Here is a 13,520-nt window from a genome sequence, read left to right on the forward strand (position 1 = left end):
TCTCTGCGTGTATTCATGGCGATGGTGTGCGTGGTACTGTGATCCGTTAAAGTGCGCTGTCTCGCTCAGTACCGCCGACTTCAGCACTAGAGGTTTCTGTCGGGGTTACCCCACCCTTAGCTCCTGGTCAGGGACCTTACCTGGGAGCACAGGTAGCGGGGTTTTAACGCGCCTCTTACCCGCGTGATGAACCCGTATGAGCACATAGGGCATTTACTAGTCAACAGCGGTGCCACCTGTTAACCACCCCGCTCTGATAGGAACACCGCCAGTTGGTCCAGGACAGCTTATTCGTCCGGGCAAGCCCGACTTATATCGCTGCAATCCCTTATATCTAAGGGACACCCCCTATCCGCCACCTGGGGACCCGCCGGGTTGGGGATGGTCGCCCCGCCACCTAATTGGAGATAGCCTGACCCCGGCTTGCGTATCATGATAAAGAATACATTTTCTTGTGACTGCATAAGTATACATGTATGTATTCTGCTATTTGTGTGTGTATCAGGTAAACCTGCCTGACCGCTTGGAGAAAGAGATTGTGGATCTGATCAGCCAAGAACACCAGAACAGGAAGAGTCTTGGTGTGCTGTCCAAACGCATCACCACCAAAAAACTGACGGTACACACACCTAGGCAAATAACAAGTGAATGAAGCCCCTGACCCTCAGTGCTGTTCTCAGGCCTTGGCCTTCGGTCGCTGACCCATACATTTTTGATCTGACGCATTGTTCTGACCCCTGGGTGGTCGACCGTCCAATAGTTTTGACATGCAGGAGCTCTTTGTGACTGAACAATTTTGTTGGCAGCCAGACATTTTAACCGATATATATTTTGAGTCCAGGTCCCCTGACAGTGTTGTTCTCTGGCCTTAGCCTTCGGTCGCTGACCCATACATTTTGATCTGACACATTGTTCTGAACCCTGGCTGGTCGACTGTCCGATAGTTTTGACGTGTTGGAGCTCAACCTATTCAGAACATTTCAACCTATATATATTTTTAGTTCAGATACCCTGACATAGCAACATTAGTCTACTTAAGATCTGATACATTTTCTATCTTTATATTTTTCTGGCTATCATTATTACTTTCCCTTGTGATCAAGAATGGCAAATGAACACTTAACTGATGTTTTTTTTAAAGATTTTGTTCAGTTTGTAATGCGTCTATATTTCATGTTTGGCAGGATATCTACAACAGCCTGTCCAATGCCGGATTTTCTCAGCGGCAGGTGGAGTCAGCCATGTCGGCAACGGTTGCCATGGGAGGTGACCTTCACGACGCCCTTGACTGGCTCTGTCTGAATACACCCAATGGTGAGGCAGGCATTGGAATATATGAGCTTTTCATTTTTCTCATAATTTTACTTCAGCTTTGCTTTTGTTCTTCTTTTTCTTGGACCATTGTTGCCATGGACTAATATTTTTTAAGAATTAGCATTTACCCTGGCTTCTAGGATTCATTAAAGGTTTACAGGTAGCTACCTGTACCTGTATGAATGATGAAAACATTCAGAAGTTAAGTTTATGTGGTGAAGTGCATATATATATCTGCTCTAGTATGGGAAAGTGTCCACTGGTTTTCATAACTTTGAAGTAGAAGAAATTAAATCACATATATATTCTTACTCCAACTCACATATATATAGCATTAACTTCCGTTTGATGCTTAGACATTGAAGTACAGACCCTGGTAACAGGAGGAGGTAACTCCCAAAACAAAACAAAACCTTGAAGTCAAGGCCCTGGTAGTTACCTCCCCTCACCGGCAGCCTGTGCATGCGTGGTACATACCGCCGGTATAGTCATTCCCTACTTCAACACGCTTGTGTTCAGACGTGTTCGTACTTCTTCTAGGCTTTTCAGGCTTTGGCCTCCTGTGAGGAAGGCCATTAACCTTAGGTACATCTTGCTAAGCTGTTGGCGAGATCTCTCTTGTTTACAACTTTTGTTTATTGTAACTGTTCACTGGTGAAAATGTCTCTCTCCGTTTTCACGGAGTTCGTTTTGTTTTCACAATGGCGGACTAGAGCAGTTGCTCACTCAGACAAGTTCTGTCCAGGGCCTAGCATTGTAAGCCGTTCGGCGTACTTTACGCCGAAATAATATCTCCAGTACGCGGAACTCGATTTGGTGTACGCCGAAATGCAAAAACCTGTTATTCCCAAACGGTAAACCCAAACAGTCCCAGCTTTCGTTTTGTGCGCCGTTCGGTTCAATTCTCAATCGGTTTGACAGTTTGCTTGAGCACGCACTTCCTTTGGTATCGCGCGAGCATGCTTTGTGCCTGTGTTTTGTGGCTCTAGACTTGAAATAATGTCTCGAAGCGACATTCTTGAACGTGGTCAGCCATTCAGTGACAAAGAATCCAGGTATTCCTGGAAGTGGGAATGGCACTTCTAGGCCAAATAACACAAGATTGTCAGTTTTCTTGTTTTCTGTCTGTGTTTTGCTTGTTGGTGAAGGCATAATTTAGTTGCTCAATCTTCTTTGGGGGGGTCATTTTAGGTAAAAAATCTCAAAAAAATCTTCAAATAGCCCCCCGAACCCCCACCAGGGGCTTTGCCCTGTGTTTTGGGAAGTTCGATGCTTACCGCACCCTCAGAAAGTGTAGTTCGCCTCGATGGTTACCCTACCTGTCTCGTTGGGCTTGGTGTGACCGGCTCTTCGTGTATAGGATCGTCTGCCTTGGCATCTGCTCACGCGGGTGCATCGGCAAGGGGGTTTCCGGCCACGTCTGGTTCGCCTTCGGGCGTTCCGGTTAATAGTGGCACTTTCCGTTCGCTGTCATCAACTTCCGGCGTCAACCCTGTCGGGTTTCCGGTTGTTGGTGGCAACGGCAATCCGGTCCTCACTTCCGCTTCCGCTTGTTCGGTTCGGATGGTGGAGGACTTAACGTGTCGGCTTCCGGGCATAGCACTTCAGTGTTTCCGGTTGTTCACACATCGGGATTGCCGGCTACCTCCGGTTCTGCTTCTCCGGTTCCGGGGTATGGTAGCATCCATTCCTTACCGGTTCCTCACAGTGCGGCTGCACGAGGTTCCGGTACTGGGGGACCATCATTTCCGTCAATGATGGTTCCGGGAATGTTCAGTCTATGTCGGACGACTTTGTCGTTGATGGTGTGGATGACGACGAAGATCGGGACGACTCTTCAGAGGTCGAGTCTACCTTTCGAGTTGCGGTAGCGTTCATTCTTTACCGGTTCCGCACAGTGTGGCTGCACGGGGTTCCGGTACTGGGGGACAATCGTTTAAGAATATGTGATTTAATCGAAAATTTCAACAATAAATTTTCATTTAATTAATATACTTACCCAACTCACATAGTAAATTCCCTCCCAACCTACCCCGCAATCGTTATTAATGGTTGAAGGTGGTGTTTCATTGGGAATGACTAAGCGGCGGTATGTACCGCGCATGCGCGTGCTGACGGTGAGGGGAGGTACCCAATAAACATGCCAGAAGTGGGCCATTGCTGGCGTTTTGATGGCAATGCCAGTTGCCAGAACTACTGCCATCAAAGGCCCACTTATGGCCCAATGCTGGCATATTACCCGTATGCACATTGGCAAATTGATGGGCCATCACTGGCAAGCCAGCACTTTGCCAGCAAAAACCCATCATTTATTTGCTGGCTTTTTGATGGCTTGCCATCATTTTGCCAGCAATTTGCCAGCAATTTTCCAGCAAAAACCCATCATTTATTTGATGGCTTTTTGATGGCTTGCCATCATTTTGCCAGAATTTTGCCAGCAAAAACCCATCATTTATTTGATGGCTTTTTGATGGCTTGCCATCATTTTGCCAGAATTTTGCCAGCAAAAACCCATCATTTATTTGATGGCTTATTGATGGCTTGCCATCAAAAACCCAGCATTTTGCCAGCATTTCGCCAGCATTTTGCCAGCATTTTGCAGGTTTTCAGTTCCATATAAAAAAAACTTTTTTCCATATATTTTCCGTTAATGGCCCTTTACCTGCTGAAATTACCGGGCCAGTTGTGGCCCGGCAAAATGCCATATTTCTGTCTTTACCATTGCCAGCAAAATGCCAATAAGTTGCAGGAAATATACCAATACCACTGATTCGGATAGAATGACGGCTCTATTCATGTACTCGATCTGCACAGTCTTGTTAGCCCATAGATGGTTGTTAGAAGTCTATAAATATGCTTTGTTTTGTCATTTTTTTACTGTGAATGTAATAACAATAACAAAACACAGCACATCAATGGACTTTTCAACCCATGCTGGCGGCAAGACGTGCGCAAATAAAGCAAAGGGCAATGCTGTCAAGCTGTACATTAGCAATATGCATATGCGTAATTATCAAATTCATCAGTAAAATGCAATTGAAATGCTAATCACATTTGTCGTGTAACTTATCTGGCAAGTAAAGGCAGTGGTTTTGACAGAATATCGTCATCAACGCAGTTATAGCGGGCACAACAACAATACAGTAATATATATTAAAAACAAAACAAATGTAAAGCTTCCAAACAGCAACGACTCATTACCGAAACATTACAGAAACGTACGCTTTGTTTTCAGTTGCTCACTGTTTTATTTTATTTGTACAGCGTTCTAAATTTCACACTCGAGACATGATGACCAAAGGCAGGAATGTTTCTTGTTCACTTCCCAGTAAACCTCCGTAGGATTGTCTTGATTCTGTCATTTCTCTGTTCGCATCCGCAACGTTGAGATAACGCTTCTTTTCTTTGTCCTGACGTCGTAGCCTACGGTAAGCCATTGAAACTCTCAAGTCCTCCTGCCGTTCACCTCTTGAAACATGAAAGCAAACGAGTTTTGTTGGTTTTAATTCATTATTCCATATCACACACACACACACACACACACACACACACACACACACACACACACACACACACACACACACACACACACACACACACACACACACACACACACACACACACACACACAACCAAACAACCAAACAAACGCAAGCATACACGCAGGCATGCAAGCAAACAGCACACGCACGCACGCACGCGCGCGCGCTCACACACACACACGCGCACACACACACGCACACACACACACACACACACACACACACACACACACACACACACACACACACATACACACACAGAGGCATTCTCACAGAGAGGACGACTTCTTGTAATCTATCATATTTTCTGAACTGACTAAAATGCCAAGCAGAAGTAAGGGGTCAACAGGAATATGTATTTTGATCTAACCTGCGAAGCTTACGTTGTCTCGGACAGCTCTCTTGCGTTTCTCTCAGGAACTGAGACCCAGGCGAGCTGCATCTTATCCAGTTGGGCAGTCAGACACTTGCACAAATCTTTGTCCTGGAGTGAATAGACACATACTCAATGTCAACATTCACAAGATGCAATTTGTTTGGTTACAAGTAAGCTTATGGTAATGCCTATGGTGCTTTTCTTTTGACAGAGACAAAACAAACTCAATCACACAAAGAAAGGAAAAAGGCACACACACACACACACACACACACACACACACACACACACACACACACAACCGCGCGCGCGGGCGCACACACACACACACACACACACACAACCGCGCGCGCGGGCGCACACACACACACACACACACACACACACACACACACACACACACACACACACACACACACACGCGCGTGCGCGCGCAGATTCTTTCTTACAGAGAGGACGACTTCTTAAAGTCTATTATATTTTGCGAACTGACTCAAACGTCCAGCAGAAGAAAGTTGAAAAAAAGACCGACAACGGAGGAAAAGAACAAGAAGATACTAGATCTAACGCCGTTGCGACGACCTGCTCACACAACTGTTTGTGAAACTCACCACGCTTGCTTCTAGCCGGAGGAGATCGGACGCGTACTGAAATCGAAGAAGGTGCTTTGGAAATTCCTTGAAGTTGAATGCAAAACAAATAACCGGACATCTGCAGAACCACCGCGGGCCGGATTTAGTTGACAATGCGTCATCATCACGAGTGACGTCAAGATATTTCGACATTTGTTTGTACATTACGTCACTCCAAGTGAGAAAGTCATACCGCTGTGCTGTCGCAGATCTTCTTGCCAGCAATTATCCAGCATTGGCCCACTGCTGGCGTGCCAGCAAAAACCCACCTATAATTGCCAGCAAATCGCCACCTATGGCCCAATGCTGGCAAACAAGCACTGGGCCACCAATGGCGTGCCAACAGTGGGCCAATTAAGGCATTTTACTGGCCGACAATATTACTGGAATGCCAGAGATGGGCCAGTGATGGCAAGCCATAACTGGGCCTTTGTTGGCAAACCATAATTGGCCCAGTGTTGGTTTTTTTATGGCCAGCTTTACCAAACTTGCCAGCAAAAAGCCAGCAGTGGCCCAGTTCTGGCATGATTATTGGGTAACTACCAGGGCCTTGACTTCAAGGTTTTGTTTTGGGTGTTACCAGGGTCTGTACTTCAATGTCTAAGCATCAAACGGAAGTTAATGCTATATATATGTGAGTTGGGTAAGTATATTAATTAAATGAAAATTTATTGTTGAAATTTTCGATTCTGAAATCTTTCAATCTTTTGGAGGGATTATCATGGATATATTCAAGTAGTGCCTGGGCGATCCTTTTTGATGTTTGTGCTGATGTATACATTTTGAATAAAACTTTAAATATAATATTCTCTCACTCACAGACCAGCTGCCAAAGGGCTTTTCCCAGACTCTACAGGCAGAGGAAGAGAAGAAAAGCAAGCCCAAGTTTGACACGTCACAGCAACAAGATGCTACCTCTGGACCAGCTCCAACCATTGTTCCAGCCGTTCCTGTTGTGAGATGGCTTTCATGAGTGAAAAAAGAAGCGTCTGCGTGAGCTGCTGTAAAAGTTTGGCAGAGGTTTTGTCTATTTGACTTTTCATGAATGTGTATGAAAAAGAAAGCGATCCTGTTAGCTCAGGTTTGAGTACTGGTTTTGTGATTCCTACATGACGGGTTCTATCCAAGCCAAATAAAAACAACGGGTCAACTTCATATGATTCAGAGACAATATCCATGTTTCACTGGTATCTCCAGCTTAAAATCTAAGGTCAAATTAGGTCTGTAAAGTAAGATTTTTTGGCATGCAAAACAAGTAGGTTATGTGAGTGAAAACTGTCGCTTCGCAGCTTGCTTTGTCATTCTCATGAAAGATGGCAGAAGTCGTGCTAGTCTGGTGTTGTATATACAGCGGAAACCCCCTTTTAAGACCTCAAACAAATCTGAGAAAATCAGGTCTTAAAAAGGAGGGAGTCTTAAAATGGGGGGAAAATTACAGAGGTTATGACCAGAAAATCTGAGAAAATAGGGTCTTATAATGGAGGGAGTCTTATAATGGAGGGAGTCTTATAATGGAGGGAGTCTTATAATGGAGGGAGTCTCATAATGGAGGGAGTCTTATAATGGAGGGAGTCTCATAATGGAGGGAGTCTCATAATGGAGGGAGTCTTATAATGGAGGGAGTCTCATAATGGAGGGAGTCTTATAATGGAGGGAGTCTAATAATGGAGGGAGTCTAATAATGGAGGGAGTCTCATAGTGGAGGGAGTCTTATAATGGAGGGAGTCTTATAATGGAGGGAGTCTTATAATGGAGGGAGTCTTATAATGGAGGGAGTCTTATAATGGAGGGAGTCTTATAATGGAGGGAGTCTTATAATGGAGGGAGTCTTATAATGGAGGGAGTCTTATAATGGAGGGAGTCTTATAATGGAGGGAGTCTTATAATAGAGGGAGTCTTATAATGGAGGGAGTCTTATAATAGAGGGAGTCTTATAATGGAGGGAGTCAATGGAGGGAGTCTTATAATAGAGGGAGTCTTATAATGGAGGGAGTCAATGGAGGGAGTCTCATAATGGAGGGAGTCTCATAATGGAGGGAGTCTTATAATGGAGTCTCATAATGAAGGGAGTCTCATAATGGAGGGAGTCTCATAATGGAGGGAGTCTTATAATGGAGGGAGTCATATAATGGAGGGAGTCTTATAATGGAGGGAGTCTTATAATGGAGGGAGTCTTATAATGGAGGGAGTCTTAAAAGGGGGGTTCCACTGTACATGTTTTCACAAATTGTTTTCAGAAAGAGAAGCAGGGACTAAGCCCAGCACCCCAGAAAGAAGCGGTGAAGGACTGGATTCTGCGTTACGCTGAACAGAGCTCTGAGTCCTCTGGTGACGACAAGGACAAAGAGGAAGAGGAAGATCCTGTAAGAAGTGACCCAGTGTTTAACTCACAGCAAAATGACAATAATGCAGAACCCCCCTTTTAAGACCTCCAACAATCGGAGAAAATCGGGTCTTAAAAAGGAGGGAGTCTTAAAATGGGGGTTCATTTACAGAGGTTATGAACACATTTTTTGAGAAAACAGGGTCTTAAAAGGGAGGAAGTCTTAAATTGGGTGTCTTAAAAGGGGGGTTCCACTGTACTGGTAATGGTAGCTTGTAAAGTGTGCACCACAACATTATTCTGTACTCTCTGTGCTTTGTACAATAACACCTCAATCTCACATTACAACAACAACATCTACGTGGGTTCTGTTTTTGGTCAGGAAAATCCAATTACACCCTTTTTTTTTTTTTTGCTTCTTTGTTTGCTTGTTTCTTTATTGCTGAAGTAGCGATCAGGGCCACTCACTTTTCAGGAGAATAAACAAACTATCATGATCTAGTTCGACATACAAAAGAGATGCAATAAATATTATATGCTTTTGACTGATCCTTGAAGGCAATCTTTTCATGGCAGGTTTGATGGGAATATGAGCTTTTCATTTTTCGAATAACTTTACATCACATTCTTTTTTATTCTTCTTCGCTTATGCAATGGACTTGAATCTTATCAAAAATAGGATTTCACAAACAGAAATGTTTGGTTTATGTGAGCTTTGCTTATAATGCAATATCTTTTGTTTGTTTTCAGAACAGTCGCTACTTGATTCTGACAGCTCGACTGGAGGATGCCAAAGCCGAGGCAGCTGACGCCAAACAGAAAGGCAACAAGGCAGGGCACACCAAGACCTCCAAGAAAGTGCGCGAACTCATGTTAGGTGTGTACTGTATTACAGTCCAACCTGCTCTGAAAACCATCTCTCAATAACGACCACCTGCCAATTACGACCGCCCCAAAAGATCCCTGACAATTTTCTTCCCCATATAATTCCCCTTTCCATGGCAACCACCTATCTGCCTCAACCTCTTTCAGTCGGTCCCTTGGGTGGTTGCTATAGACTGGTTTGACTGTAGCTGCCATAAAAATAAATTCTGTGAGATGTGTGGTGGTTGTCCTTCGGGTCCGAAGAAGACTTTTTCGTTTTGCATCCTATGTACACGGAGGTGGCTCTGCAATCCTAGTCTGGAGGCGCAGAGTCTGGAACAGTGGGGGCACTGGAAGTCTGTTGTGGTCACTGCCGGTTTAGCACTATGGCGTTGCTTTCGCGCAGCGACAAGTTTCTCACAGCAGGCCTCTTCAAAGTATGCAGAGGCTTGATGTATTAGGGCTCGCCAGCATGGTCGGTCCTTGGCATACTCCTCCAACTCCTTTGGCTTGATGTTGCACCACCGTAAGTTTGCTTTCACAGAATCTTTATACCGTTTCTTTAGTCGGCCTTGCTGTCTTTTCCACATGAAAGCTCTCATGACAGAAGGCGCCTGGGCATGCGGTGCTCCTCCATGCGGATGACATGCCCCACCCATCGGAGCTGGGCCTTGATGACAACGGATTCAATGCTGGTAGAGTTTGTGGAGTTCGTGATTCGGTCCTACCACTGGATTTCAAGTATGGAGCGAAGGGCTCGCATGTGGAAGTGTTCCAGTTTCTTAGCATGCCGGCGATACAGAGTCCACGTTTCGCATCCATACAGGAGAGAGGGATGGACCACTGCAGTGTACACTTTCAGCTTGGTGGAGAGGCGGACGTTGTGTTGGTTGAGTACTCTGTTTCAAAGCCTCCCCAATGCCTGGCTTGCTTTGCTGATTCGAGCATCAATTTCTCTGTCCAGGGATCCATCACAGGAGATGGTACTTCCCAAGTACTTGAAGCTCTCGATGTTTGCAAGCTGGGAACCGTCTATTTTGATAGTTGGTGCAGGGGGGTTGGCGTTTGGTGCAGGCTGACTGAGCACTTCGGTCTTGCCGAGACTGATTGTCAGGCCAAACAGCTTGGAAGCCTCTGAAAAGCGGTCGAGCATTAACTGCAAGCCTGACTCCTCATGGGCCATGAGCGCACAGTCATCTGCGAAGAGGGCTTCCTGGAGGAGATCCTGGCGACTCTTAGTTTTTGCAGTGAGACGGCGAAGATCGAAGAGGGAGCCATCCAGGCGGTATCGGATGTACACCCCTTTCTCCAGTCCCTGGACTGCATGTGACAGCAAGCACGTGAAGGAGATGTTGAAGAGGACTGGGGCTAGTACACAGCCCTGTTTCACACCATTGCTTATCTTGAAAGGTTCTGGCAAGGACCTGGCCTGTCATGTCTTCATGGAAGAGCTGGATGATCTTCACAAATTTCTTTGGGCATCCGATGCGTCCAAGAAGTGTCCAGAGAGCCGTTCTGTTGACTGTGTCGAAGGCTTTTGTCAGGTCAATTAAGACAGAGTAGAGAGGCATATGTTGCTCAATGCATTTCTCTTGTATTTGTCTGACGGCAAATATCATGTCAGTGGTACTTCTACCTGGCCTGAAGCTGCACTGTGCCTGTGGAAGGTTTTTTTCGGAGACAGCAATAAGTCTGTTGAGATGTGTAAATGTAGTTTATACACGTGGGAGGGATGAAACATGTTTAGTGTTTGTTGATGAGCTTCTCAGTTAACATACAGTGTGTTTGCGGTAACTTATGATAGTGTTTCTCTCTCTGTTTCCCTATCTCTGTGTCTTTTGCTTGGTTAGCACTCCTTCTGTCAACTGGTATTTGTAATTTTGTAAGTGTTTATGGCATATTATACATTGTCAAAAATAGGTTAGGGGTAGGTAGTGTTTAAATTTGTAAGTAGAAAAATGTCAGTTTAAAAGTCGCTGTTGAGTTTACCTTCAGAATCTCGTTACCTATATATAAGCAAGTCATTTGCACTGATATAATGAATTTTCTTTCTTCAGAGAGAGACACTATAGAGAGGCATCCTGGCTTCAACCCCGCCACAAAACTCAACTTTGACACTGCTACCAGCACGAAAACTTCGAAAGGGGGTACAGAACTTGACAAAACTGAACAAACTGTGAAGGACATTGGCTCACCGGCCCCACAAGAGGCAGCAAATTCAACACCTAGGCCGCCATCCTCGAACACGGGAAAGAAAAAGGGTGGAGCTAAGTCGACAGCGACGGGCGATGATGCAGAGGATGGTGGTTTCAACTTGTTTGGTTTTGACAACTTGGAGGCATCTGCGTCTGCTTCTGGTAAATTCATTGAAGTTTCTGTTTGTCTGTTTGATTCTTGTGATTAGAGATGAATAGAGTGAGTGTTTATTTTTCTGTTGACGCCTGTAGCACCTGGGCACTCTGTAGCTTTGTTCTGATCATCCTTTCGTTTTTTCATCTTTTTTTTTTTAGCTGAATGACAGATTTTTTTCCCCTCAGTTTGTGTCTTTCCTGTCTGACATGCCTGCTATCATGTGATACTGAAAACAGAATTAACAGTTAGGAAAATTCAAAGTTTTACTGACGTTTTGTTGGATTAGTAGAATACCGGTTTGGATTACTTCTTCAATTGCCTCCATGAGTTTTGTTTTTATGAGTGAATGTGTCAGCAAAGCTCATTGAAGTCATTTTTTTCAACTTTTGGTTGTTTAGCATGGTAATAAAGTAGACTTTCTGTGTTTAATTATTTGTTTGGTGGTGCTTTTGAATACCGCTACCATTCAGCCTTGATTTTTATTGATTTCAGCCAACCAGAACTCAGTGTCAAAAGCAGAGGACGTAAGAAACTTTGAGTACACACGGCAGCAGTGGACTGGCAAACACCCCAAGCAGTTTCTGATTGACTGGTGTCGTAAGCACCTGCCCAAGAGCCCTCCCCCAAAGTACCACAAGATACAGGTCAAATACAACAGATTTAAATGCAAGTACGTCAACTCCTTTCATCAGAATTTAAAGGGATATGGTCCGTTGGAGACAAGCTGCGTTCTAAAAAGATTTGTTGTGCTTTGTAACTATATATGCTCCGTTATTGTGCAGATATAATACAGCATGTGTGTGTGTGCGTGTATGCGTCAGTGTGTGTGTGTGTGCACGTCCATACATTGATTGGCATGATTGAGAGAGAGAGAGAGAGAGAGTGTGTGTGTGTGTGTGTGTGTGTGTGTGTGTGTGTGTGTGTGTGTGTGTATGCCAGAACTGAAGTTTACTGTGTTTGTGCAGATGTACAGTGGAGAAATCCAAAGAAGATGTGCTGTCAGTAACACCAGATATTCTGTGTGAGAACGTCAAGGAAGCTGAAATGTTGGCCTGTACTTTGGCTCTCTATCATCTCTGTCGAGGACAGGTACATTCTATGTAGATTCAGACATTTAGGTTATTGCTCTGTATTTTGTTAATGCAACGAACGCTTATACAGACTAACTGACTGATTATTTGGTCAATGGTATGAGGACTTATTCAACAAAGTCATGCCTTGGATTACATTACTTTTGTTGATGGATTGATTGATTGATTTGATTGAATGTTAAATGACAGTAGGACTGATTGTTGGTAGCCTCAGACAGTGTGATATGGTCGTGTTATGCATTTATATTTCCAATCTGATTGACTGACAAGCTTAAAACCTATCAATGAGTTAAAATACTGATTTCGCTGTTCAATGTTCCGGATGGTTTATTTATTTTTGGGTTTCAGTCCGTACATCAGTTGATTCCTCCTCCTTACCGCAATGTGTGGTTGGAATGGCTAGATGCTGAAAATGCTGCCAAACAGGAAGCGAAGGAAAAAGAAAACAAGGTAAAGTTTTAATTAACTTTTGAGCTGTACTATCCTATAAGTATTTGTAGTACGGTAGAACCTCATATTGACATTTGTTTTTACAAAACAAAAAAATCTTAAAACCATTTAACAGCATTGTATCCTGCTCCAACTTTTGTGTTGGTGATCACAGATGTGGAGGTTATAGAACATATTTAACGTGAATGCAAAGGCAGTGTGTGCTTGTAAATCATTGTCAAGATTTTCGAGATAAAAATAGTCAGATGTACTGCCATGCTGATTTTAAGAATGATTAAATAATCAATGCATGTGTGTGTACAGACTGAAAACAAAGCAAGGAAAAGTTTTTTTTTATACAGAATAAAACTTATGCTTTTAAATATTTCTAAACAACCTGCGCCATGCAGGGGACAATCGTTGCTCTTCCTTAAAGTTCACACATTTAGTTTTGTTCAACCTTCGTGCGGCACTCAGCCTATTAAATAGATGGCTTCAGGCATAGCTGCATTCTTAGCGTATTAACACTTCATGTCCTAATATAGGCACTAGAACTTGGGACAAAAATATTAAATTGGTCTGTCAGTCAGTCATAGC

At 44.0% G+C, this 13,520-nt stretch overlaps 1 protein-coding gene across 1 annotated transcript in view; it reads left to right on the plus strand.

Moving 5' to 3' along the window:
- Positions 1-511: 511 nt before the first annotated feature.
- Positions 512-13,520, plus strand: part of LOC138978595 (ATP-dependent RNA helicase DHX29-like) — a 42,939-nt gene continuing 29,930 nt past the window's right edge. Inside the window, exons 1-9 of the mRNA XM_070351354.1 lie at positions 512-619; positions 1,185-1,314; positions 6,686-6,819; positions 8,102-8,227; positions 8,938-9,064; positions 11,109-11,408; positions 11,896-12,073; positions 12,369-12,492; positions 12,843-12,944. Of these exons, the coding sequence (XP_070207455.1) occupies positions 1,242-1,314; positions 6,686-6,819; positions 8,102-8,227; positions 8,938-9,064; positions 11,109-11,408; positions 11,896-12,073; positions 12,369-12,492; positions 12,843-12,944 (1,164 nt within the window). The 5' untranslated portion in view covers positions 512-619; positions 1,185-1,241. The remainder of the gene's footprint in view (positions 620-1,184; positions 1,315-6,685; positions 6,820-8,101; positions 8,228-8,937; positions 9,065-11,108; positions 11,409-11,895; positions 12,074-12,368; positions 12,493-12,842; positions 12,945-13,520) is intronic.

This window comes from Littorina saxatilis, linkage group LG10 (assembly GCF_037325665.1).
Source record: "Littorina saxatilis isolate snail1 linkage group LG10, US_GU_Lsax_2.0, whole genome shotgun sequence".
NCBI classification, from domain to species: domain Eukaryota; kingdom Metazoa; phylum Mollusca; class Gastropoda; order Littorinimorpha; family Littorinidae; genus Littorina; species Littorina saxatilis.